This window comes from Dendropsophus ebraccatus, chromosome 14 (genome assembly GCF_027789765.1).
Source record: "Dendropsophus ebraccatus isolate aDenEbr1 chromosome 14, aDenEbr1.pat, whole genome shotgun sequence".
NCBI lineage: Eukaryota > Metazoa > Chordata > Amphibia > Anura > Hylidae > Dendropsophus > Dendropsophus ebraccatus.
The window spans coordinates 14,224,502-14,251,751 of NC_091467.1; the positions used below are offsets into that span (position 1 = coordinate 14,224,502).

The 27,250-nt window shown below is 42.7% G+C and overlaps 1 protein-coding gene across 1 annotated transcript in view; it reads left to right on the forward strand.

Annotated features, from left to right (window-relative positions):
- The window catches only part of DUSP3 (dual specificity phosphatase 3), a 48,133-nt gene extending 24,144 nt beyond the window's left edge, over positions 1 to 23,989 (forward strand). Inside the window, exons 2-3 of the mRNA XM_069952044.1 lie at positions 2,456 to 2,682; positions 19,373 to 23,989. Coding sequence (XP_069808145.1) covers positions 2,456 to 2,682; positions 19,373 to 19,578 — 433 coding nt within the window. The 3' untranslated portion in view covers positions 19,579 to 23,989. The remainder of the gene's footprint in view (positions 1 to 2,455; positions 2,683 to 19,372) is intronic.
- Positions 23,990 to 27,250: the final 3,261 nt, after the last annotated feature.

Below are 27,250 nucleotides of genomic sequence, written 5' to 3' on the forward strand. Positions count from 1 at the left end.
AAAGCGTTAGCTTTGGCTGTCCAGGCATGATGGGAATTGTAGTTTTGCAACAGCTGGAGGGCCGCAGATTTCCCCATCCCAGGTTTGATTATTTCCTTACGTCACCTAATAGGGACACTCTAGGAAACAATCTCTAGGATTTACCCACAGTAATTATTTATCCATTAGTGTATAATGACTTATCCCCCACCAGTGCCATTACAACGGCATCCATCCCTGCAGCACAGTGCTCCCTGCTTGCATCCTTTGTATAACATTCTGCTGGAATTATTACATTGCTAACTTTTGTGAATTGGGGGGGTTGAAAATTCTTGACGTTCACTTTTTTGTTCTCTCTGTGCACTTTGCATAACAGATCCTAGTACAGATAGATATAGATATATAGACATATATATATACTGATATGGTGTTTGGTCAGAACTAGTTGATTTCTCAGATTATATGTAGGTTTAGGCTATGTTCACACGCTGTGAACACCCAGTCGGGTGATCTTTCCGGCCGCGGAGCTCTGATGCGGGCGCATCAGCGCGCGCCCGTATGAGAGCTTCCCATAGCCTGGTCACCAGCAACCAGGACTAGCTGGTCATTGTAGTGGCTGTGGGGGATCAGGAAGAGTGAATATAGGTTATTTTTTTTCTATTTACTCCAGCTATGTAGAATTTTTTTATCCCCTTAATTACTGAGTAATCTTATCTTTAGGGAACCCGCTAGGCCTTGTGCTATAATATGAGACCCATAGAAGTCTGATTGACCATATTCTTCTGATTTCACATCGTTTTTTCCTGGCGTATTTCATACAAATACATTTTTACTTGCTGAAGCATGGCGCCTTTCTGCCCTATTACTATGGAGCTTGAGGAACTCAACATCCAGAAAGACTCCGCTCCTACAACCAATGTGGAATTCTATAATCGAATCATGAACCCTTCTCCATTATTAAAGGGGTTGTTCACCAAAAATGTTGTTCTTTCAAATCAACTGGTGCCTGAAAGTGACAAGAGATTTTTTAATTTACTTCTATTTAAAAAAATCTCAAGTCTTCCAGTACTTATCAGCTGCTGTATATCCCGCAGGAAGTTCCAGTCTGGAGAGCAGGAGAGATCTTTTATAGGGATTTGCTACTGCTCTGGACAGTTCCTGACATGGACAGAGGTGGCAGCAGAGAGCACTGGGTCACACTGGAAAGAATACACCACTTCCTGCAGGACATACAGCTGCTGATAAGTACTGGAAGACTTGATATTTTTTACAAGCAAATTACAAATCTCTGGTACTTTCTGGAACCAGTTGATTTGAAAGAATTTTTTTGGGTGATCTACCCCTTTAACATGTAGGCCCACATAGACCAGATACCCTGGATGCAGTGTTCTGCAATGTACTGTTTAGGGCAGACTATATTTTTGTGTTTTCTGACAGCAGAGGATGTAACGTTCCCTCCCGTCCTGTTTCGGAACATTTTTCATAGTAAGGGAAGCCTTTTCCGGTAAACAACAACCCACTAGGGAATTGGTACATGATGCATAATGATGCCGCAGTGATGCTGAAATCCCGTACAACATGATGATCAGCATTTGTGTTGTGTTGGTGCGTACTCTCCTCTGTATAACTTTATGCTCAGTGGGTAATAACGTCTCCGTGCTCCATCTGCTTCACCGTATATATTTCTTCCTGATGCTTTCTGTCCAGCTGCCATTCCATTTATGCTTCTCTGTCACATTACTATTAACCCTAGAAGGAGAATTTCCAAAATATCCAACATTTATAACGCACCTTCAGATATTTTACATTCTCCCAGACAGTGAAGAAAAAGAGTCCCTCTGCTCCAACATCCCTCGAAAGGACACCTGATCGTCCAAATGGCAAACTTGTGACCACCAAATGTTTACCTGCCTTTTCAATAAAGTCTCATTGTCGTTTTTTTATTTTTTTTTGCAGAAATCAATGGTCCAGGCGATTTTAAGAAACGTTGTAATTGGGTTTATTAGGCAACTATGCCATTATCTTCATTCAAAAAGACCTTACCCAGGTCCCCCCCTCCCCCTCCTCTCTCTCATTCACTGCTCATCATCAGGAAATCTTGACTCTTTTACATCAGTCGAGTGTAACCTATGGGGAGTGTAACCTGTGTAACCTATGGGGGGGGGGGGGGGGGAGATTAGTCACCAGGAGAGAACAAAGCACAGTGGGACCTGTTTGAAAGCCGGTATTCAGAGGTCAGAGAGGTCAGTGCTGACTTCAGAGGAGATAGCCCGGTGATGTAGCTGTAAATTAACTATTTGTTGTCCTCTTCACCCCTCCCCTCTCCATAGACAACCATGTCGCTTCTTCTGTGATGTTTCTGGGAAATCTCTATCCTGCCTGTGCGCATTCAGTGGCTATCCAACAAATCAGCCTTTAATTTCTGACAAGCTGTTCATGTACCTCTGTAATCCTTCTTTCATGTTTTGTTTTTTAGCTTCATCGCACAGAACATCATGAGACTGCAGCGCCTTGGGATAACTCACATCCTCAATGCTGCCGAGGGGAATTCCTTTATGCACGTCAACACAAATACTGCCTTCTACAGCGGCACAGGCATTACCTACCACGGTATTAAAGCCAACGATAGACCAAATTTTGACCTGAGTGCTTACTTTGAGGAAGCGTCTGACTTTATTGATAAAGCACTGTCGCAAAAAGATGGTAAGTAAATGAAAGGGGTAATTTAAGTTTCTTTTGAACCCAGGACAAAGGGCACATTAAATTGAAGAGATATCCTGCTCTACAAATGTTTCGTTAAAGGACACCTGTCACCCCCCGTCCCGGGGTGACAGGCTCCCGACCCTCTGTTAGACCCCCCTATACTTACGTGATCCCGCCAGGTCCCGCTTCCTGAGCCGGCCGGGTCCCGGAGATATCAGCTCCCGAAGCCCGGCGCTCGCGCTGACAGCAGAGTCAGACGCCCATAGAGAATGAATGGGGAGTCCGATGCTCCGTCATTCTCTATGGGCATCGGACCCATCTCTCAGCGCGCGCCAGGCTTTGGGAGCTGATATCTCCGGGACCCGGCCGGCTCAGGAAGCGGGACCCGGCGGGATCACGTAAGTATAGGGGGATCTAACAGGGGGTCGGGAGCCTGTCACCCCGGCACGGGGGGTGACAGGTCCTCTTTAAATGTTTCAATAAACATATCTTATCAGACAAATATATCTTATCAGACAAAAATGCTTCCTTTCCCTGTTATCAAGCATCTTCACTCCCCCCTTCCCTTCTAAACCATCATCAACTCTGAGAAATCTGTTCAGTCTCATTCTGTAGTTAGCTTAGGGATGAAGTTACAAGTAAGGAAAGTATATGGAGGAGGGAGATGGGATGGAACAGGCTATGAGATAGCTCTGTAAGTATCCCCTCTCTTTGCAGTTCTTGGTTTTTCAATGGACATGAGCCTCTCTGCCAGCACTGCTCTATGGTGTACTTCCTGCCCTCACTTTGATGCTGGCTATAACTATAGCTCACACAGAAGTACACTTTTTGTACTCGCTTCATATTGGCTCTTTGTGTTCTTAACAGAAAGCAGTTTTTTTCCTCTACATAATTTTTCAGCATGATAATCCAAAATAAAAACAGGACACACAGCTGTTCTTGTTTGTTTGTCTTGTCTTTGATTTATGTTTTCACCTTTAGCATAGGAGGGGGCTGTTGCCAAGTGGTCCCCTACCGCTTAGGATAGCTGAGGCAAACAGGTAGGGAGGCTCACTGTCTTCCCCCTTCCTACCGGGTTTCCAGCAGAAGCTATTGGTATTACAGTGTCACTGTATTTAGTGATCCCTGGTTCTGGGCTATTCTTCTGCAGTACATTTGCCAGGGACCTCTATGAGGTGTGTTTTGCTCCCTGGTTACAGTAGTTACTAGAATAAGGAGAGTTTGGTAATTAGGAATATTGTGGTATCAGTTCCTTGTCGGAAGAAAAAATGCTGTATCGTCCTTTCAGATAAATAAATGTCAGGCACTTGCTTTCATTTTCTGCTGACAGTGCAGCTGGTTATATGTCAGTTTTTCTATGGATTAAAGAGTCAATACTTTTTATTATTAGGACAATGCACAATATCATATTTCTGGACTGCATGCTAACTTACAGACTATTTAAAGGGAGTGTGTCATCTGAGTTTGAGTGTACCACATGCAAAGCGTCCGAACTTTGCCTGAAAGTTAACTATAGTAAGCACTATGGATGGTCCGAACCTGCCGAGGTTCGGGTTCGTAGGAACCCGAACGCTCTGCATCAGATTCCCGCTGTCTGGCCGCTCTGTGCAGCGGGTGGATACAGCGGGAGGACCGCCTTGGAAAACTGGGATACAGGCTATGGCTATGGCTGTATCTCAGTTTTCCAGGCGGTCCTCCCGCTGTATCCACCCTCTTCACGGAGCGGGCAGACAGCGGGAATCATTACCGAGAGTTCGGACCATCCCTAGTAAGCACCTAAAAATTCTGAAAATAAGATGGTGCCTTATATCCCCCCCCCCCCCAAAAAAAAAAAAGGCACTACGACTTATTTCCGGGGAATGTCTTATTTCTCTAGCCCCCCCCCCCCCCCCCCGGCCGGAATGTGCTGAGGACGTGGGGGCCATAGACCAGGCTGCCTCCGGTGCCTGCCTCGGAGGTCCACAAGGGGATTAGGCGAGTCTGGGGGTGGCCTTACTTTCGGGGAGGCTCCCTAGTTTAGAGTAGGGGGTGCGTTATTTTCGGGGGGGGGGGGCTTACTTTAGACTGGGGTGTCTTATTTTAGGAGAGTGTCTTATTTTCAGGGTAACATGGTAGAAATCTTGGGTTTACCCCTTTAACACTGGTTTTTATTGAAGCTTTCATTTGGTAGTCATTCCTGTAAAGATCCCCTTATACTTTAGCTGGCCTTGCCTGGGGCTCCTCCGACCGTCCACCAACAGATGATGTTGGTGGAAATGGGGGTCAAGTTTGATGGAAAATCACAGTCCGACCCCTCTGTTCTGAGAGAGCTCTCTGGCTGGGGCTTAACCCTCCCCATAGAGAACACAGGGATGCTCTGCCATGGGGAAGACCGGGGCCGGACAGAAGAGATAACTTATGGATGAGTTATTGAATGGAGAGGTGAATATCTTATTCCCTGGTAGCCTAAAATAAATCCCTGGTGATGTGAAGTAGACTATGTCCTGGTGCCTCATTCACTTCACCCTTCAGCTATGGGTCCTGTTATACACTGATCAAACACATTGTTGCCCAGTAATAACAGCAGGGGATTGGCAGAGTGATTTATGTGCACTCTGCCAATCATTATGGAGATAGTAGGGTCCGAAAAAATTATTCTACGGTCAGAATGGTTTACTGTATGGTTACTTATATAAACAAAATCCAGTCTGTAACTAGAAGGATCCCCTCACGGTATGGTTACTTATAATGAAATCCAGTAACCTTTTGGGTGGCATATGGTTAGCACGGAAGGGTCAAATAATGTTACTCGCTTAAAACGCTTTGTAAATAATATATCAAATATAAAATGACTCTCCTGCCGAGAGGATAATTCCTAACTCAATTATCCTATGCTTCATTTATACCCAGTATGAAGCTGCCGCCTATACTCTGCGTCTCTGCCAAGAGCGGTTCTTCCTATAAATCCTATCTCTGCATCGTCTATAATTCGGGAAAATTGATTATCTTTTTTCCTTTCCACTTTCCATTTTCCAAGTCTGAGCCCTCGCACCAAGTCTCCGGATGGCGGTCCGTCAGGGGAAAGGAGACGTTCGTAAAATTAGCATTATTCCATCTCTTTTCCCAGTCAACCATGAAATGGAACTCCGCCAGAATATTGAATTTAAAGCTTTTGCTCTTATAAATTTTGTGTAGAAGTAATGCTAGCTGGGTATGATGGGATTTATAGTGCAAAAAGAGGCGATGCCCTTGCCGCTACAGCATTGATAAGTATTATAGATTAATAGATGATTTATTATAGGGAATATTTAGGCCCACTGATCGACCAGTATAGTGTCCTCCTGATGGACAGACTTCTTAATGTATAGATTATCAAAAACGAGCTCAGATTAGTAGGTGGTTGAAGTGGTTCTTACTAGAGTTGAGCAAACTTCGAGCACGCCCGGGTTTGTCCATTTGGTTAGCAGTGTCTGAAGAAGTTGGATGCAGCCCAAGGAGGTCTGGGAAAACATGGATACAACCATAGGCTATTTTGGGCAGTCTGTACATTACATAACATTAATTCTTCAAAATTTGAAAATTGACCAGTCCAGTATATAAAGGTGAGTTATGTAACGTCACGCAGTCGTATCATAAAATAACATGGACGGGCGTCTCTGAGCTGGGATCCCCACTAAGTTTTGTACAGTCATCCACCATGACTCTGTCACTTTGCAATATATATACGTTTGGGGTAGTGAGGGGGTGTACAGCCGGAGACTTTTCCTATCCCTCAATAGCTGCTCTAATGGCTCTCCCAATAGAGTCTGGCTCAAGCAGAGCACCGATCTAACAATTACTAATGAAAGTTCCCTATGGGGATAAAAGAGGTATTGTCATCAGGGCATGTTATTCCATACTCATAGTGCTACATTCTCTGTGAGCGATTGCGTCCCTGTTTGTTGGGGGTCAGGGTTGTCAGATATGGGATAAAAAGCCCAGATTAGAATACCCCTTTAACCTCTTCACATCGGATAAAAGGTATACCTGCCATGACGCCGTTAGAAGGGTACAGAGACAACTCACCGCGTGAGCCATCTCTGTAAGGGGCAGCTGTGGACCATGGCTTGCACTGGCTAATTAACTATTTAAATGCTGCTGTCAAGACTGGCTTTGAAATGTCATTATTGAAGGGCTAGTGGCAGGGTTGACCCCCCAAACGCCACGGGAATCTGCAACCAATACATTAGAAATTACAAGTGGGTCATTGAAATACATAAAAGGCAGGGTAAGAGGCAGAGGTGGTTAAAAGGTTTTTCATCTGGATTTTCAAAAAAAAAAAAAAAAAAACTTCCTGCCTGTAATTCTCCTTTAATGTGTCCCTGTCGTTATAACTTCCAAAATCTAAACCAAAAGTGGATGTGATATAAAGCAAGTTTGCAATATACATTCATTATTTTTTTTTTTTTTAGTTATCATGGAGAACACGGCACTTTCTGTCTTCTGACTGTTTTTTCTCAGAGAGTCAGAAAACAGGAAGTCCTGTGTATCCCAGGCCATCTGAGCGCTCACAAAGAAAAGGCATGTGACTGATGGACACATTGAGCCGACACATTGAGAGAGAGACACATTGAGCCGTGACTCTCCGCACTGGCCGGAATTCCTGTGTTTAGTCTGTTTATATCAACCAGCACAAGTCAGGCAATCTGCCTTCTGGAGACTGGACCTGGATTTCTGGTAAGTTCAGCTTTATTTTACAGCAGGATAACAACAAAAATTATGAATGTATATTGCAAACTTGCTTTATATCACATCTACTGTTGATTTTGAACTTTATAACGGTAGGTACACTTTAAAACCTAATTTGGGGTCTTGATGTGATGCTTATACAGGATATCACTATAAACTCTGTACTGTAGGACTAGTTTCCCCCAAGATGAGGTAGACTGCTGTTTTCTATTGATTCTCTTTGGCTCCCGTTTGAAGATTAACAGGCTGTGAAGGCTGTTTTACACATAGTGGAGAAATTGTTCTTTGAACGTCCCAAATAGCTATTTTCTGCCAATTGTTAAGCCATCACCTGCCGTGCTTTAGAATGCAACTGCTAACATAGGCGGCCAGTGCCAGTACTGTATATATAGAAAGTCTTGTCATACTGACCTTAAATTAACGTTAATCTTGGCCTTTTTTTTCCTGGCAAAATCAAGTCAAATACTGAGTAGGATACACCCATGGACTTTTGCAGGGCTAAGTATACAATACATCCCAAGGCTATGTTCCCACAGCGTATCTTTTCGTAAAAGTACGGCCATACTTTGTACGAAAAGACACGCTGCCTTATCTTCTATGGGATCCCAGCCGCAGCGTGTACACGTAATATACGCTCCGGCCGGGATCCCTCGTGGTGCCGCAAAGAACTGAAGTGGTCGCGCTGAAGTGGAACTATCAACAGGTTAGGCGAATCTAACCTGCTGATATGTCCCTACTGCATAGGAGACGCCAAGGAGGCAGGTATGTGTCTCACCATCCCCCTCAGCGCCGTTTCAGTGCAGTTAGTAATTTGCTACGTGGTCCAGACCATTCGGAGCACTGCCCCGCCCCCATAGCGCCGATCCGCCCCTGGCTGGTCCGCCCCTTTCTAATGATAATGAATGGAGCGGGCCGACGGGGGGCGGGCTGGATCAGGGTCAGGGCAGTGCTCCGAAAAAGTCTGACTGGGCCGTGGCGCAAACGACTAACTACACCGGATTGGTGCCGTACCTTCAGTGCTATAGGGACATAGATTTGTCTAACCTGCTGATAGTTCCCCTTTAATGACAGGTCCTCTTTAAGTGTGACAGCAGGTTGGCACACATGTCGGTTTTTACACACAGTTGCCTCTCGTAGGACCTATACATGTATTATTAATTACACAGAGCAATGATGTAAACGTGTTAGTGAAACGGTGTCAGATGATGTGAAGCAGACTGCACACGGGGATCTCATCATATCCTAGTCAAAGCATCTTCAATACAAAACCTGCAAATATTCACTTAGAAGACATTGTGATGGATAAACAGCAGCGACTTTTTCCCTTGCCTCCATCTGCTCATAGTTAATTATATGAGGACAGAACTGCAGATCTAGCAGAATCCTGAGCAGGTACATTGTGTTCCACAGAAAAAATAAAGACAAAGGAATTTAGTATGTTTCCGACAATGAATAGTTACAAAAAGGGGGTTTGCTACCATGGGCAAGGGATAAGTGATCGCAAGGGTCCAATCTTTGGGACCCCAGTGATCTGGACAACACGTTAGTAGTAGGGATGGTCCGAACCCTCCGAGGTTCGGGTTCGTATGATCAGCTTCCCGCTGTCTGCCCGCTCCGTGCAGTGGGTGGATACAGCGGGAGGACCGCCTGGAAAACTGGGATACAGCCTATGGCTATGGCTGTATCCCAGTTTTCCAGGCGGTCCTCCCACTGGATCCGCCCGCTGCACGGAGGGGGCAGACAGCGGGAATCATTACCGAGAGTTCGGGTTCGTACGAACCCGAACCGAACTCGGTTCGGACCATCCCTAGTTAGTAGCTCTGCTCTCCTATAGACAGTGAATGCAGCGGCAGTCAAGTTTGTGCTCTTTTGTAATGTGTGTTATTTAAGTGAATGGCCCCCTTCCCCGCGTTCCCCCCACCCCGGAAATGTGGTGCATTATACTTACTCACTTGCTGTCGACCCCGGCCGCCATCTGTGGTCAACGACGTCCTCTTTGTGACGCCGGCCGGACCGCTCCAGCCGTCCCTCATGCCGGCCCCTCTCTGCCGTGTCATCTGCTGCTCAGCTGCGATTGGCTGAGCATAACCTTTAAGGGTTGGCTATGAATTTAAAATCCTACCAAACCCCATTATTGAACCTGCACAGTATGATATAGAAGTCTATAAGTCTATAATATTGTATTGCTTCTAAAGATGAGCCCAGCTTGAGCATGCCCGAGTCCAATCGTTCGGCATTGGAATACCGGTGACTGAAGAAGTTGGATGCAGCCCTAGGGAGTCCAGGAGACACTAATACAGTCATAGGCCATAAACTTTATCCCTGTTTTCCCAGACTCCCTAGGGCTGCATCTAACTTCTTAAGCCACCAGTATTAAAAAGTCGCACGATCGGACTCATAATAGCCCTTCTTAGTTTTATAACGCTCATAAAGTAATGTTTATCCGTAATATTATAATTTCCCTCAATGGCTCAATGTGGCTAGCAGATTATTAGAATTTCTCACCCCATTCCTGTCCTTGGACTGTGAGCTTTCATTTATCACTTCCTTTGGCTACTTTCACTGGGTGAAGGCTTATATCTCCCCCATCTGCCCGGCCATCTGTACATGTTTATAATGTGCTATTGTGATAAAAAGGAATATGTTGTGCCAGCACAATATACCACTTAATGAAAGGACAACTAAGCGCCAAGGCTCGGTCAGATGGTTGCTAGAAGATGGGAGCAAGGAACTGCGTATTCTCCAGAGAATGCCATCAGCTCCAGATGTTTAGTACTTAGGAGACTATCTAAGAGTCTGTGCCATATTTTAGGGGGGTTTACCCATTTATATCAACTTTGGAGGGGTCATGTTTTTCCCACGGATATGATATACTCTAGTGTCACTAGGGAGCCACAGCCAACCAAAAGGAACCATGATGTACACTGATCAGCCACCTGTCTAATAATGTCCCCCTCACCGTGTGCCACCAGGACATCTGACCTTGCAAGAGATATAGTTAACCATTTAAGGACGGGGCCAATTTTCGTTTTTGGGTTTTTGTTTTTTCCTCCTTGTGTTTAAAAGGCCATAGCAGTTGCATTTTTCCACCTAGAGACCCACATGAGCCCTTATTTTTTGCGTCACTAATTGTACTTTGCAATGACAGGCTGAATTTTTGCATAAAGTACACTGCGAAACCAGAAAAAAATTCAAAGTGTGGTGAAATTGAAAAAAAAAAAAAACGCATTTCTTTTATTTGGGGGGTATTTGTTTTTACGCCATTTGCCCTGGGGTAAAACTGACTTGTTATGCATGTTCCTCAAGTCGTTACGATTACAACGATACATAACATGTATAACTTTTCTATTATCTGATGGCCTGAAAAAAATTCAAACCATTGTTAACAAATATACGTTCCTTAAAATCGCTCCATTCCCAGGCTTATAGCGCTTTTATCCTTTGGTCTATGGGGCTGTGTCAGGTGTCATTTTTTGCGCCATGATGTGTTCTTTCTATCGGTACCTTGATTGCGCATATACAACTTTTTGATCGCTTTTTATTACGTTTTTTCAGGATTTGATGCGACCAAAAATGCGCAATTTTGCACTTTGGGATTTTTTTGCGCTGACGCCGTTTACCATGCGAGATCAGGAATATAATTAATTAATAGTTCGGGCGATTACGTACGCGGTGAAAGCAAACGTTAATTTATTTATTTATTTACTTTTATTTATAACCTGGGAAAAGGGGGGTGATTCAGACTTTTATTAGGGGAGGGGGCTTTTTACTAATAACAATACTTTTTTTATTTTTACACATATACTAGAAGCCCCCTGGGGTTAGGGTTATTCCCCCTGGGGTTAGGGTTATTCCCCCTGGGGGACTTCTAGTATATACACTTTGATCTCTCATTGAGATCTTTGCTGTATACTTATACTGCTGCAGCCGAAAACAAACGAGTGCCGAGCCGGGGTCGGCGCCATCTTAGAGCGGACCCCGGCCGGCACCACACACGGAGATCGCTCCTCCGGGACAACGTCCCAGAGCAGCGATCTCCCCCACTAGACACCAGGGAACGGCTGCCTCCGGTAATCGGAGGCAGCTATCAACTTTGACAGCTGCCTCAGATTACCTTATTAGCGGGCATGGCGATCGGACCGTGCCCGCTAATAGCCGCGGTCCTGGGCTACACGCGGCACCCGGGATCGTGGCGGTTCAGAGCGGGGTCGCCGCGCGGCCCCGCTCTGAACACCTCCTGGGGACATATGACGTACGGGTACGTCATATGTCCTTAAGAGGTTAAAGGAGAAGTCCGGTGAAATTTTTTAATAAAGTATTGTATTGCCCCCCAAAAGTTATACAAATCCCCAATATACACTTATTACGAGAAATGCTTATAAAGTGCTTTTTTTCCCTGCACTTACTACTGCATCAAGGCTTCACTTCCTGGATAACATGGTGATGTCACTTCCTGGATAACATGGTGATTTCACTTCCTGGATAACATGGTGATGTCACTTCCTGGATAAAATGGTGATGTCATCAAAGAGTCTAAAAACATGAAGTCCTGTCTTTTCCAGGCCATCTGAGCGCTCACAGAGAAGGCAGTCATGTGATTGATGGACACATTAAGCTGTGACTCTGTTCTGGCCAGGACTTCGTGTGTATAGTCTCTTTTTTTGAACCAGTCAAGACTTAAAAGCTTCAGGATACTGGACCTGGATTTCTTTTAAGTATAGCTTAGTTTTACAGCACGATAAAAAAACAAAAGTAAATTGCAAACTTGCTTTACATCACATCTACTGTTGATTTAAATTTTAAAAGTTATAATGACAGTGACACTTAAAAACAAAGCTATACTTACCAGAAATCCAGGTTCAGTCTCCTGAAGGCCTTTTAACCTTGTGCTGGTTGAAAAACTAGAGACTAAACAGATGAGGTCCCAGCAGTACAGAGGGTCACAGCTCAATGTGTTCATTAATCAAATGGCTGCCTTCTTTGTAAGCACAGATGACCTGGGAAACACGAGACTTCCTGTGTTTAGACTCTTTGAAGAAAAGAAAAAAAAAGAGCCTAAACATAGGAAGTAGGGATGGTCGCTGTCTGCCCGCTCCGTGGAGCTGGTGGATACAGCGGGAGGACCGCCTGGGAAAACTGGGATACAGCCTATGGCTCGGACCATCCCTAATAGGAAGTTCTGTGTTTTCAATGACTAGCTGAGCGGGTAGTTCCTGTGGTGTCATGATGCAGGCGACCGTGAGCGGTGGTGCTGCAGGGGCACTAGGATGGATAACTTACCCACCCCTTGCCCTCCCTGTTTATTTTTTACGTTTGCCCAGAGTACTTCTTTAGGGTTATACCTCTGTGTAGGGAGGACTTAGTGTGTACAATGTTTAGGTAGGTGGTACCTGTGAATATTGGTGCCATCTCTTGGAAACTTGCCCCAGGATGTTTAACATGATACATCAGGCTTGGCCACCTACTCTTTCTTCAATAGATAGTATTCTGCATGGGCACCTGACTGTTCTGCCACCATACACCAGGCTCGGGGAAAAAAAGTAGTTGTCACCATTTTTTCTGGTTGTTTATTCATTACTAGATATGAGCAAACTTGCCAAAACATGGCTGTATCCATATTTTCCATCCGGTCCTTAGGCTGTATCCACCTTTTCCAGACGGCAGGATTCAAATGGAGATCGTTCAGTTTTGTTCTTACTTTACAGACTTGGATGCTGCTTAGGTAGGGACGTGTTCACCTGTAGGTATAGATTTGCATTTAATCTTTCCATTTTTAAGGTATTTTTGCCTGTCCCAGTATAATGAGAGAAGACTGAACTGACATCATTGTAACCTTTCCAGAAGATAGGTTCTGAGGGTAAATACACACAAAAAGGAAAGTGGCACCTATAAAAATAAGCCTCCTCATTACGTTACGTTGGCGTAGCGGAGATTGCAGCAGGGCCCTGGATCTTTTGCAGAACAGACACACTTTAGTAGCATGTAAGCGATTGAGCATTTGCATTTTACACACTCTCTCTTCCTCTTGCTGCCTTTGACTCTTATTAGAATCCCATTATAGAGTCGAGTCTTGGGTATGAAGCTGATATCCCATGTAGCCAGGCTTCATTTCATTGAAAGCGGCCTCTTTTAGATGGTATAATTTACAAGTTTTATCAGTGCGACAGAACATTGGCTGCCTAGAAATGATAGCGAAGGATTCTATGATGTACTCGCTATAAAGTTTTGGTGTAATAGCTTGACTCGTGAATTTTCTACTGTGAAATAAGAGCTCTACAAATATAATGAACAGTAGTCTATGCCTCAAAGTAAAAGAAAAAAAAAAGTCAACTGGGAGACAGTAACTTTTAAGTGTTTTTAATACAGAAACGGCAAAACGTTTGACGCACATGGTAGAGTTGGCAGTAGTGGCGCAAGCCAATGTGGTTATAAGGAATAAAGTAGGGAAAGTTTTTCATGTTTAGTTATTAACACACAAGCCTGTGGTTTATATGAAAGCTTAAAGGGGTCCTCTTACCATCATCGCACTGCTCCGGTCTCTGATGTGACCTTTGGAGCCCACTCAGCCTTTCGGTGGCTGTAAGGGGTGTCTCGCCTCCCCCGCCCATCAGGCTAGCAGGGGCTAAGGCTAACATATGCCACAGAGAAGGTAAGAATCTGCGCTTTTCCCGAAGCAACTTTCATCTGTTGCTCGCTTGCTCCTCGTTCCCACTCGCTGCCGCCACTATTACACGCATTGGGTGTGTATGGGGGGGGGGGGGGGTTGCTGCCTGGGTGATCGCTAGATCATCGGGGCAGCCCATAGCAGATAGCAGTGGTCCTTCCTATGCCCTTAGTATTGTAGTTAAACCCTAATGATGCCCCTGGTATTGTACTTACCCCTTCATGCCCCTGGTAGCTGTAGTTAACCCCCAGTGATGCCTCTGGGTGATGTCTCTAAAATGCCAGGCTGCTCAGCCAATCACTGACCTCAGCGGTCATCCCGGCCAGTGATTGGCTGAGCAGCTTGCCACTTCAGATTCATCAGCCATCGGCCGTGCATTGCTACGTGTAAAAGTGATGCACGGCCAATAAATCTGAAAAGATAATAATAAACTGTTATCTCGCCACACTTCCTGGTGTTGGCAGCCAATGATTTCATGTCTGGACCAAAACACTTAATCTGCCGACGATCGTTGTTTTTTTGCTGATCGTTGTCTTTATTACACAAAGTGATAATCTGCCTAATCAACCTGATTTGGCGGATTATCTCTCCGTGTAGTAGGGCCCCTTACCCCATACACATGAAGTCCCAGCCAGTACAGACAGTCACAGCTCAGTCAATTGACTGACTGCCCAGATGACCTGGGAAACACGGGACTTCCTGTGCTTAGGAGGAAAAAAAAAAGAATCAGAGCACAGGAAGTGCCGTGTTTTCCATGATAACCCAAAAAAATTAATGATGTAAACTACAAACTTGCTTTATATCACATCTATTATTAACTTAGATTTTAAAAGTTATTACGGCAGGGACACTTTAACCCCCATTGATGACCCTGGTAATTGTAGTGCCCCTTGTAGGCGTAGTAACCCCCAGTGATGCCCCCGGTAGCCATTTTTAACTCCTAGTGATGCCCCTGGTAGCTGTATTTGACCCCCAGTATGCCCCTGGTAGCCGTTGTTCACTCTCAGCGATGCCCCCCGGTAACCGTTGCTAACCCCAGTGCCACAAAATTAAAGTGTACATCAGGGAAATGATGAGTATAGCCACTAGCGAACCCAACGGTATTGCCTTCTTCCAGAATACAGTACTGCAAATCGGCAGTAAATTACTTCACAATATCAACCAAATTATCTCAGCAGAACCCACAAGTATCATCATTTCCATCTTCTTCATGTGTACGTTCTCCATGACAACAACTAGTTCAATTATTATTTATGGACTTGCCAAATGTCACTGTGAGAGTTGTTATTGGCCTCTGAAATGGAAAAGTAATCGGCGCATTAAATAAACATTAACAAAATGACAACGTTATATCAAAGAGACAATTCTGCAGCAGAGGCGACCACGTGCGGTCATCTTCATTGCCGGAAAACCTGACGTCCCGATATGTTGTTTTCTGTACTTGTGTTTTTCTCCTCTGCAAAGTGTGAACATCAGCAATAATTAAATTCCAGGCTTGACAGGTCAATTTACTCTCTGTTTATTGCGGCTGTTGCAAGTGGCGGCACACAACGGCGAGGTTTCCAGCTTGTGATCTGACTCGGGAGAGCGGATTCATTTTCTGATATCGAGAAAAGCTATAACTCACAGAGCCGGCTCGGTTTATTGAAATGCAGGTGCCGGGATGGAGAAGGCATAATTTTTATTACAAATTTAGGATATCTGCTTTATCAGTCAAGCTGTTCTTGTATTTACTAGTCGCGGTGGAAAGAAATAATCCAAATGAGACAATTTAAAGGAGAAGTTTGTCCTTTTCAAAAATGTGAGAGGCGGCCAGGGCGAACATAAGCAAGCATTGCTTACCTCTCGCCGTGCCCACGATGCGCCGCCTGACTGGCCTTGAGACCCCCCACCAGAAGGCATTTTCATCATGGTGTCATCCCAACTTGGGGGAACATGCCCATCCCGGCTGGTGGACAGCCTGTTCAGCCAATCAGTGACTAGAGCGGCATCTTACACCAGTCACTGACAAATGATGATCCAGCCATCGTTGGTGTGGCCCTTAAAGGTCAGGTGTAAATTTTTCTTAAAGTATTGTATTGCCCCCCAAAAGTTACACAAATCCCCAATATACACTTATTACGGGAAATGATTATAAAGTGCTTTTTTCCCCGCACTTACTACTGCATCAAGGCTTCACTTCCTGGATAACATGGTGATGTCACTTCCTGGATAACATGGTGATGTCACTTCCTGGATAACATGGTGATGTCACTTCCTGGATAACATGGTGATGTCACGACACGACTCCCAGAGCTGTGCGGGCTGTGGCTGCTGGAGAGGATGATGGCAGGGGGACACTTAGGGACACAGGGCACTGAAGGGACACTGAGCATCCATCTGCCATCATCCTCTCCAGCAGCCACAGCCCGCACAGCTCTGGGAGTCGGGTCGTGACATCACCATGTTATCCAGGAAGTGACATCACCATGTTATCCAGGAAGTGACATCACCATGTTATCCAGGAAGTGACATCACCATGTTATCCAGGAAGTGAAGCCTTGATGCAGCAGTAAGTGCGGGGAAAAAAGCACTGTATGTGCATTTCCCATAATAAGTGTATATTGGGGATTTGTATAACAAGCCGGGCTTCTCCTAAAATGGGCGCCTATCTACTTGATCAGCACTCGTATCGAGCAGTGATCAGTCTGTTTAAAAGAGTTCATGTTGGAAGCTGCTGCTGCTTTTCCTAGCTTGTGGAAGGGTCAGCTTTATCTTCTCTACCTTTTTCTATTTGAGATGAAAAAACCCCTTTAATTCTGTTGCTTATTATGTTTTATGTGTCTGTGTACTGAAACCATTTATAAATTTCAGTTCTTGGGAAAACTCCAGCAAGTTGTATACTAAAGCCTCCTATAACATGAACTCAGAGGAAAGATACTGAAAAATCTATCAAAATAACAGGTCACTTTTATGTGATATAAACAAAAAAATCTTTATTAGTGAATCAGTGAACATAAAAAAAAAATGATAGGGAACATAACAATAGTAATGTCCCCACCGTGTTACACGGCCCCTTAATAAAGCAGACATAAAGGGAAAGGAGTTTTTTGACAAAATAATTATCCACCAAAAGGCACCAGATGAATAGCATGCAGCGAGTACAGCTAATAGACTGGAAACATGATTATATTGCCAGTAAATCAAATAAAGCATGATTAATATACATAACAAGTAAAGTGCCAGGGCCATCAATAAAGTGAGGTATAACTAACAGCAATTAATCATGTGACATATAAAAAAAAGTGAAAAAAGGCTCTAAAATAGAAAAATGAGTACCTAATGAAGCAAACAATGAAGGTAGAACAGGTAAACGCACCCTCCTATACAGCAGACAAGGATCCCGACGTGTATCGCTACCTACACCTAAGCTTCATCATGGGTAAATGTCAAACATAATGTCAACCAATATTTATATCAACGTAGTATTAAGCTATTGTGATAAGCAAGAAATTACTGCCATTCTGTCTTCTTCTGTCAGTATGAAGCTTACAGCGGATTCATTGCTCTGGATCAGCAAATCTTGGCTGGTAGCCCTGAATAGATTAGAGTGGATACAACCCCCTGGTGTGTGCGGTTCTATGTGACCTATAAGCTATGTGTGTTTGTTTCTCTGTACCTTGCCATGTTCTAGTATAGTTATGGCCTAGTTACTCCAGTAGCTTCTTAGTATTTCCACGTGTTCGTTTCCGAAGTTGCTGTTGTGAATCTCAGTTGCCTTTGTTTAGTTGTGATTTATTTTATGCTCTTTTTTTTGCTTCTGTCTCTTCTATTTAGATTCTGCTAGGGATACTTAGGGTCCTATTACACGGAGCGATTTTTAATGATTAACGACTAACGATAAAGGATTGCAATCGAGATTGTTCATCGTTAACCTGAAATCGTTCACCATATTACACAGAACGATGGTCGTTACTACGATCGGTACTATAATCGTCATTGTGATCGTTACTATGATCGTTTATTCCTTCTGATCCCAGCAAAACAATGGACAATGTGCAATTACACTGAATGATTAGTGAACAAATGTGGAACTTGAGCGAACGAATGTGGAATTACAGCAAACGATTAACTATAATTGTAGGTTCAGATCTAAATCAACGACATACGATTTTTCGATTGTTGCCTACAATTACACAGAAAGGTTATTGTTTATTTCGAACAATATAATGATTTTCTGCATGATAATCGTCCCGTGTACTAGGGCCCTTAGTCCAGGGTTTCCATAGGGATATTTGCAGGCAATGTCCAATGTTAGGGTATAGTTCAGGGAAAGATTAGGGACAGCTAGTTAGGGTCAGTTTTTGTACTTTGTTCTGTTCATTATTTTCTGCTTCATTCCTATGTGCCATCTTCCATTCCATCATTCCAGTTCCTGCTGTCCACTGGTGAGTTGCTGTTCTTGCTATATGTACCTGTCAGTATCGATACATACTTTGTTTGACTTTCTTGCAACTCTCATCTTGTCATATTATTATAATTTCTACTATAAATCCTGGGGGTATCTGAGTAGTGGGAGCCACAGTTAGCACCCAGGAAAGACGACTGCCACAACTGTAGTGCCATTCTGTGTTCTAGCCACCAACCAGCGTTGTTACAAGGTTTTATGCATGAGACACATACGTTATGTAAAGTTGTTGTGTGCCAACATTTTCTTATTGGATTTGGGTTATTTGACAAAACGAACCTCCTTATAAAATTTTTCAAAAAGTGCACCTGTTATGATGTATTCTGACTAGAGATGAGCTAACTGGGTTCGGGTCCATCCAAACCCGAACGTTCGGCATTTGATTAGCGGTGGCTGCTGAACTTGGATAAAGCCCTAAGGCTATGTGGAAAACATGGATATAGTCATTGGCTGTATCCATGTTTTCCAGACAACCTTAGAGCTTTATCCAAGTTCAGCAGCTCCCGCTAATCAAATGCCGAACGTTCGGGTTTGGATGGACCCGAACCCAGTTAGCTCATCTCTAATTCTGACACAATCCGCATGAAATCCATCCTCGGAAGTTTGGCTATCCATGGATTTAACCACGCCAGGTTGGTACCGCACGTAAGCCTTGTCCTGACCTAATCGGGCTTGTGCACAGAACTGACTCGCCATTGCCGTATCCATGGGTTCCCGAACATCCAACGGCAAAAATGGATTTTAATGCAGATCGGTTCAGGTAGACTTTAAACTATATGGCAGTATATTAATGGCCCTGTGTCCATCTATGGTGGTCATGTCATGTCATTTAGCCCAATCTACTTACCAAGTCTTATTTTGTCTTCTTCCAGGTCGTGTGTTTGTCCACTGCCGCGAGGGTTATAGTCGTTCACCCACGTTGGTCATAGCTTACCTCATGCTGCGTCACAAGATGGACGTAAAAACTGCGGTTGCTACAGTGAGACAGAAAAGGGAGATTGGCCCCAACGATGGTTTCCTGAAGCAGCTGTGCCAGCTCAATGAAAAATTGGTGTCAGAAGGCAAACTCAAGTGTTGATTCTAGCTCCGAGCTACACCCTTATAGCTACAAGTACAATGTGTTCCCACAGCAGGGATTTACCAGTGGAACCGTCCTCTAAGCTACATGTAGGCAGCCATTTTTGTTGCATTTAGAATTTGGAACCTGTTGGGATCCATGGGACTTTGTATAACTCACTAGTGTTACTAATCCCTAGTGCATCAATAGTCTGGGCACTTGTTGGCTTATAAAATGGAGGCCTTCACTGCGTGTAGGAAATAGGTTTTCATCCAAAAAGCAACAAATCTAGGCAGGAAGGGATCTCCCAGTGGTTCTTTGTTGTCCTGATGTAGTTAAGTTGCCAAATATTTTTTTGGCTTTACTTTTTTAGAGTTTTAACGAAACTTAATTTGGTTTATTTTTTTAATTTGTGATACTTCAGTCTGTGTCCCGGTGATCAGCATGACTCATTGCCTTTTAACACTGTTTTTTGGCATTTAACTATAAAAATATACGCCTTTTTACCTTTTACTTGTAAAGTTTACTGTGATGTTTTTGGGTCTATGTATCAAAACAGTTTCTAATGTTCCATTCGAGTCATGCATGAAACCCCCAGCATTCCGGAAATAGTTCTTTTCCCCACCCATCGTAGCATAGAAAGAGTAAATGTCTGTCCCGTTCCCATCTTCCTCTATATGATGCTTGTTCTGGTCCTCGATGCTCCGTGACTAGCCGATACACATATCGTTTGCTGAACCGGAATTCACTTTCGATACAAGGCTATGTTCACACAATGTATAATTAACGGCCGTTATTTGGCCCTCAAAACATTTATGTACAATGAAAACTACATCGATGTCTATGGACAACGGCTGGAAATATTTAACACAATAATTATTTCGACGGCTGTTGTTCAATACATTGGTGAACCAACGGCCATTGTTTGCATTGACTTCAATGTAAATCATTGTGTTAAGAAAACAATGGCCATTGTGTAAATTGAAAACAATGGACGTTCTTTTCATAAAAAATACATTGTGTGAACATAGCTCAACTGGTTTATCAGTTAAAGAGCAGGGACTTAAACCAGTATTGGAAAAGCAGACTTGCCCAGTAAGGGTGCATGCCCACTGAGGAAAATAGGCAGAAATTCTAAGCAAAATCCCCGCCACGGACTCCGCTCGGAATTCCACCTTCCTCAATGTCTTAATGTTAAGTATAGGACACCTTCGCTCTCCGCTCAAAGAATGGACATGTCCATTCCCTGCAAAGTCTGCGGCGGGGATTCCGCTTGGAATTTTCCTATTTTCCTCAGTGTGCACATACCCTAAGAACAGAAGAATGGTGGCCATTTACTCACCATACTAAAGCCACAAGGGGAGGAAACTTTTTTCCGAAGTTACCAAAGACTTGACCCTCTATGACAGGACTTGCTACTTGTTTCCTGGCCTCTTAGTGTTGCCATAGAGATAGAATGTAGATTCAAATATCTATCCATATCCTGATTTGGAACGTCAGTTGCGATAAGATTTGGATCCACCAGATGTTTCTAGGTCAACACCACTTAGATCACAGGTAGGAAGTGTTCTGAAGGCCACAGGAAATCAATGTGCCACGGTCTCTAATAAAGTGGCCGTTCATAGTAGCTTAAACTACTATGTCACCCACAAGCTTGCCATATACCTCAAAATCCATTGTCTATCCAATTTTGGGGATTAGGAATTTATAGTTGGTAATTTTAATGTGGTTTTGTACATTTTTTGTCTTTGTACTTTTTTTTTTTAAGTAGTCTATTGTATTGATTTTTCTTACATACAGTATTTGTTACACTATTAAAAATACAGTATTTTATATTCGTTTATAAAGGATAGACCCAGATGAAAAGAGACTGTGCTTTTCCACACAGCCAAAAAACAACAAAAAAAGTATATTAATGTATTTTTGCCCAACAGAGACCAAAAGAAGGTGACCAGGGGCCTATGGATATGCATGACGTGTATACGCTGGAGGTTTTCCTGGCACTTATAGCAAATGACAGCACAAACCACAGTGCAAAAACGGCTTGAATGCTGAACTAAATGCCTTTTTCTTTTGTAAGGTCCTTGCCAAAAGGATCAAAAATGATCAACCATTAGTGTTAATGGCCTGCATGGAAATTTACTTAAAGGGGTACTCCGGCGCTGATAAAAACAAAACAATCAATCAGTCATAAACATAGTTTTTAAACTTAACATCCCCCTGGAGTCTGCCTCCGTTTGAATTTCCCGCTGTTTGCAGATCCCTGAAGCTCCAGTTGGTGTCTTCATTTTTTCTTCACTTCCTGGTTTGGGGTTTCCCATGATGCACTTTGTCTCCTGTGATGTCTAACTGACTCCGGAAAACTGTTAAATGGCTTACATATTGCTCAGCCAATCAGAGCTGAACAACCTGAGTCATCTGACAAAGAGAGACTGGCCTAACAGAGCTTAGACGCGCCTCCCTCTTGATGATGTCATTGTCACAAAAAAAATAAAACAAACAGTATGGCAAGAAGGTGGTTTACGAACTTAAAGGGAATCTGCCAGTCATCAGCTGGTGGGAGGAGTTTTCTGCTTCTCATGAATATCCAGGACTACTGGGCTCATGCACATAATGGAGAGGATTACTTATTGTCCATGTTATTCAGGAGGAGATCTCTAGATCAGCTGCACAGAACAGTGTAAGTGATATATCATTCTGTTCAGCTTCTGTCACTTGTTTATGCTACTCTTAGATAGGATAGTATAAATCTATTGACAGAGATTTATTTATCTTTAAGAGAAGGAATCGTCTTGCACAAACTAAGGGTTCTTTTACACAGGCTAAGTATTGGCAAGAGGAGTTGCTATAATTGTCATTTGGGTGATAATCGGCCATGTAATGGTGCCAGCGATCAGATGAGAATTAGGGAAAACGCCCGTTCCTCGAATCTTATAAGCATCCATATTAATCATTTTTTACCGGCTGTACATCATCTGTATTTAAAAGGCCACACAAACGATATAGGCATCGTTCATGTGGACCGTCCAATTGTTTAGTCGTGCCCTGTAAAGGCACTGCAATGGAACACCGATCTCTCTGATTGGCACTTGTTTATGGCTGCGGATGGCCAAATATCTTCACATGTAAAAGGGCCCTTAGGAAAAGCAGACAAAAAAATGCAGGTAAAAATTTGCAAGTGTAAAGTGTTTTTTGTTTTTTTTTGCTTGCAAACAGCATAAATTTTGTATATTTGGCAAATCAACCTCAATTGCTGCGGGGCTTAAATCATTTAATTGTAACTATATTTCCAGAATAATGTGCCACTCTTGCCTTTCTGAAGTAGTAGCATTGGTTCGTGGTGAAAAACGACCCATTATTTTTACCTTATGTAACCCTTTTTGCATTTTTTTTTTATAATTATGAGAAGCACATGATGCATGGAGCAGCATAAACAGATGGACATACATCAATAGGTTATGGCCTTCGTTGATCTATCCCAAAGCAGCAGATATTAAAAAAATAATAAATGAATAAATAGATTTTTTTTTTTCTAGTATGACCACCATTGGCTTAAAGTGTCGCTGTCGTTATAACTTTTAAAATCTAAATCAACAGAAGATTTAGATTGCAATTTACATTATTATAATTTTTTATTTTTTTTTTGTTATCATTTAAAACTCTGCACTTCCTGTTTTCTGACAGTTTTTTTCTCAAAAAACAGAAAACAGGAAGTCCTGTGTATCCCAGGCCATCTAAACACTCAGAGAGAAGGCAGTCATGTGATTGTCGGACACATTGAGCCGTGACTCTCTGTACTGACCGGAATTCCTGGGTTTAGTCTGTTTCTTTCAATCAGAAAATCTGCTTGCAGTAGACTGGACCTGGATTTCTGGTAAGTACAGCTTTGTTTTACAGCAGGATAACAACAAAAAAAAATAATGAATGTGTATTGCAAACTTGATTTATATCACATCTACTGTTGATTTAGATTTTGAAAGGTATAACGTCAGGTACACTTTAAGGCTTAAATCTGATTAATTGCAGTCATCATTGCTCTCTTCTCTATGTCACTAAAGCTCACAGTACACAATGGTTGTCATATACTTTAGGTATAGTTTATTACCTCAATACAGTGTTTGCACAATTCAAGTTTATTGTCAACCATGGAAAATGTTGAACTAGCCGAACGTCCCGTAACACGTAATCCGCATTGTTCTGATACATAGACTCATTTGCCTTTGAAACGATCCTCTTAGTTTTATAATTGTCTATCTTGATGTGTGTAATGTGTGATTGTTCTTTTTTAAATAGTATTTCATTTACAAAACGGGTGCCTACAGATTTCCAGCATATATAGGTTAAGGTGAACACAATGGTTTATATGCAAATTGAAATGTCTGCCTGTGTAAGTCCACCTAAGTGTTTTGTGTGATTAAATAACTACTGCAGACCGGTTGTGGGCCTCATTTCTTTCTAACTGGTTTGGTAGATTGTGAAATGTGCCAAGGTAAACCGGGCATAATGAGTAATGCCAACATCAATCATATTTGTCCGGTTATCAAAAGAGAAATACAAGTCTTCCCTTCAGGTATTGGCACAAAAAACTGCCATGTGTGTTTCCAGCCGAAAGGTCCCCATAAACCTTCAATAACTGATGAACGATCAATAGTTTAGCCATTAGTTATTTCTCCCCTCCAGCCCCCGTCCACAGCTGAGCAATCCTTTTGTCAGAACAAAGGGGTTGGGCAGTGGTTTTCCATAACTTCCTACCACTAACATCATCTGTCGGTGGTCGGCCCCATAAAATGAGTGGCAGGTACAACCCACAAAAATATAAGGTGTATGGGGACTTAAAAGTGTCACTGTTGTTTTTTTTTGTTTTTTTTTGCAGAAATCAATAGTCCAGGTGATTTTAAGAAACTTTGTAATTGGGTTTATTAGGCAAATATGCCATTATCTGCATTCAAAACGACTTTTCCCAGGTCCCCCCCCCCCCCTCCTCTCTCTCATCCACTGCTGATTATCAGGAAATCTCGACTCTTTAACATCAGTCGGACCCTGTGTAACCTATGGAGAGGGGAGGAGGGAGATTAGTCGGCAGCAGAGAACAAAGGATTACACAGTGGGAGCTGTGTGAAAGCCGGTATTCAGAGGTCAGAGAGGTCAGTGCTGACTTCAGAGGAGATAGCCCTGTGATGTAGCTGTAAATTAACTCTTTGTTGTCCTGTTTTGGTGCCTCGTCTCCCTCCACCCCTCCCCTCTCCATAGAGAACCATGAAGACAGGGGGGAGAGCTTCAAAGTGCTTTTTCATGATAAAAATGCATTTTTTGGCTAATAAACCCAATTACAAAGTTTCTTAAAATCGCCTGTACTATTCAATTCTGCAAAAAAAAATTAAAAAAAATTAAACGACAGTGACACTCTAACACTATAGATGTGGCATCATGGCTGGTATAGCAGTTTTTGTGCCAAAGCCAGAAGTGGATTCATATGGGATGGAAAATAAAAACTGAGGACTTGTACTTATCTTCCCTGTTGGATCCACTTCTGGTTTTGGCACAATAATTGCAGTGGCAGTTTTCCAAAAACCTGCTGTGTGTGAAACCAGCACTAGGCAAATAGAATTATCCATCATTTATGGGTGCTGTTCAGGTTGTTTGTTGTGCAATTGTGCAGTTTCTAAACCCAAAGCCAGCAATGGCTCGTAAATGGTGGGCACTCATAAAGCGGCATTGGCCTTGGGTAAAAAAAAACTAAATGTGGAAACACACCCAAATGCAGACTTGTTTCCAGAAATGGATAGAATGAATACAATAACCAAACGACTGATTATACAAACTGTTACGCTTTATTTGACTTAAAGGGGTTGTCCTTGGAGCCGAAAAGATCTCCAAGATGAGAGGGGGGTGAGTGGAAGTGATGCTCATGACATACAACCACTACTCCCCCCCCATCTTAGAGGGTATAATTTTAAGTGGAAGTAGAGCCCCAGGAAACAGAACAGGTGACACATAATAAGAGAATAAATCTTGGAGAATCCTACTATATCCAGCCTTCTATTCTGACTGTAATCCAGTCAAAGCCAAAGATCCAGTAAGGCTGCTCACAGTAAGCATTGAACTTTTCTGCAACTTTTCATATAATAAAATTTTTTAAAGTACAGTGATGCCTTGGATTGTGAGCATAATTTGTTCCGGGGCCGCGCTTGTAATCTAAATCTGCTCTTAAACCAAAGCAAAACTTCCCATAAGAAATCACTAATATGGCGACAATTGGTTCCACCCCCCAAAAATAATGATTTTTTTTTTTATTCTAAATAACATGTAAAACAAATGAAACAAAGATTTAGAAACAGCTGAATATGTCAAATTATAAGTTACTGTACAGTATAGTATCAGCATGTGGAGTATAATGTATAGTAAGTGCATAAACCTGAAAACACAGCAGCAGTTTGTAGATACAGGATGGAGGTGCAGATCCCCATAATGGAGAGAATAGGAAACACAAGGGCGGACGGAGACTGCAGGGGGCATGAAGGAATGAGCAGGGCAGATGTGGGCACAGTATAGCAGCACTCTCTGTCCGGGGAGAGAGGGGTTACAGCTATGGAGAAATTACCTCCACAGTCCTGTCCCCTGATGCAAGCCCCAGCCTGACATGGATCAGCTATGATTTGGAAGGTGAGGGAGACTTCCTGGGCCAGAGTACAGGGCTGTAGACCCCGCTATGCAGACCATGCCCCTATTCACTTCCACCCAGCACAGGGAGCTCTTAAACCAAAGCAATGCTCTTACACCAAGCCACAAATTTGAAAAGCTGTGTGCTTTTAAACCAAAACGCTCTCAATCCAAGTTACTATTAAACCAAGGTACCACTTGTGTGTATATATATATATATATATATATATATATATATATTCCCTTTTTTTTCTTATTACATTATAAAACTATAAAAAGGATTAAAAAAAACCTTAAGAGTGCGTTCAGACATACAGGATCTGCCCGGCTTTGCTTTGCTTTGAATCTGCAACTTCAAATTTGCACCATCAAATCTGCTGCAGATCCTGTACGTGTGAACGCACTCTCAAGGTTTTTTTTTTATCCTTTTTTTTTTTTTTTTTTTTTTTATTTTTTTAAGATTTTATGGCTGAGGTTTTTTTTAAATCCTTTTTATAGTTTTGGTACATGGCTGAGGGTTTTTTTCGTCAGCTGAACGCCTAAAATAAATGGAAAAAAAAGTGTATGTATCCCAAAATTGGTTCTTAAAATCGCTGTCAGGAAGGAGTTAAAAGCCAACTCCAGTTTGTATGAAAGCTATATGAAAAAACATCTTCTAGTAAATGACAAAAGTTTAATCGCCACCAAGTTTTTCCATTTTTATTAATCCCCATGTACCTATTCCACAACACAATCTTATAAAAGATTTAATATACTGTAATATCTTAATGAAATTCCATTTCAGTTTTTTTCTCCTGCTCAAAGGGAGAAGAGAAGCAATATCATGGGTTATGTAATGATACATCTCCAGGCTTCAATGGAATTCCCAATGCATTTTAGTCTAAATTTAATATTATTAAAGGGGTTGTCTATCGGGATATTAAAAAAAAAAAGTTGACCTATTATCTGCCTCATCAAGGCCCCTCCATGGACATTAGTGACACCGTTTCCACTAGTGACCACTAACAACCAGTGATTGGCTAAGTAAGGATTA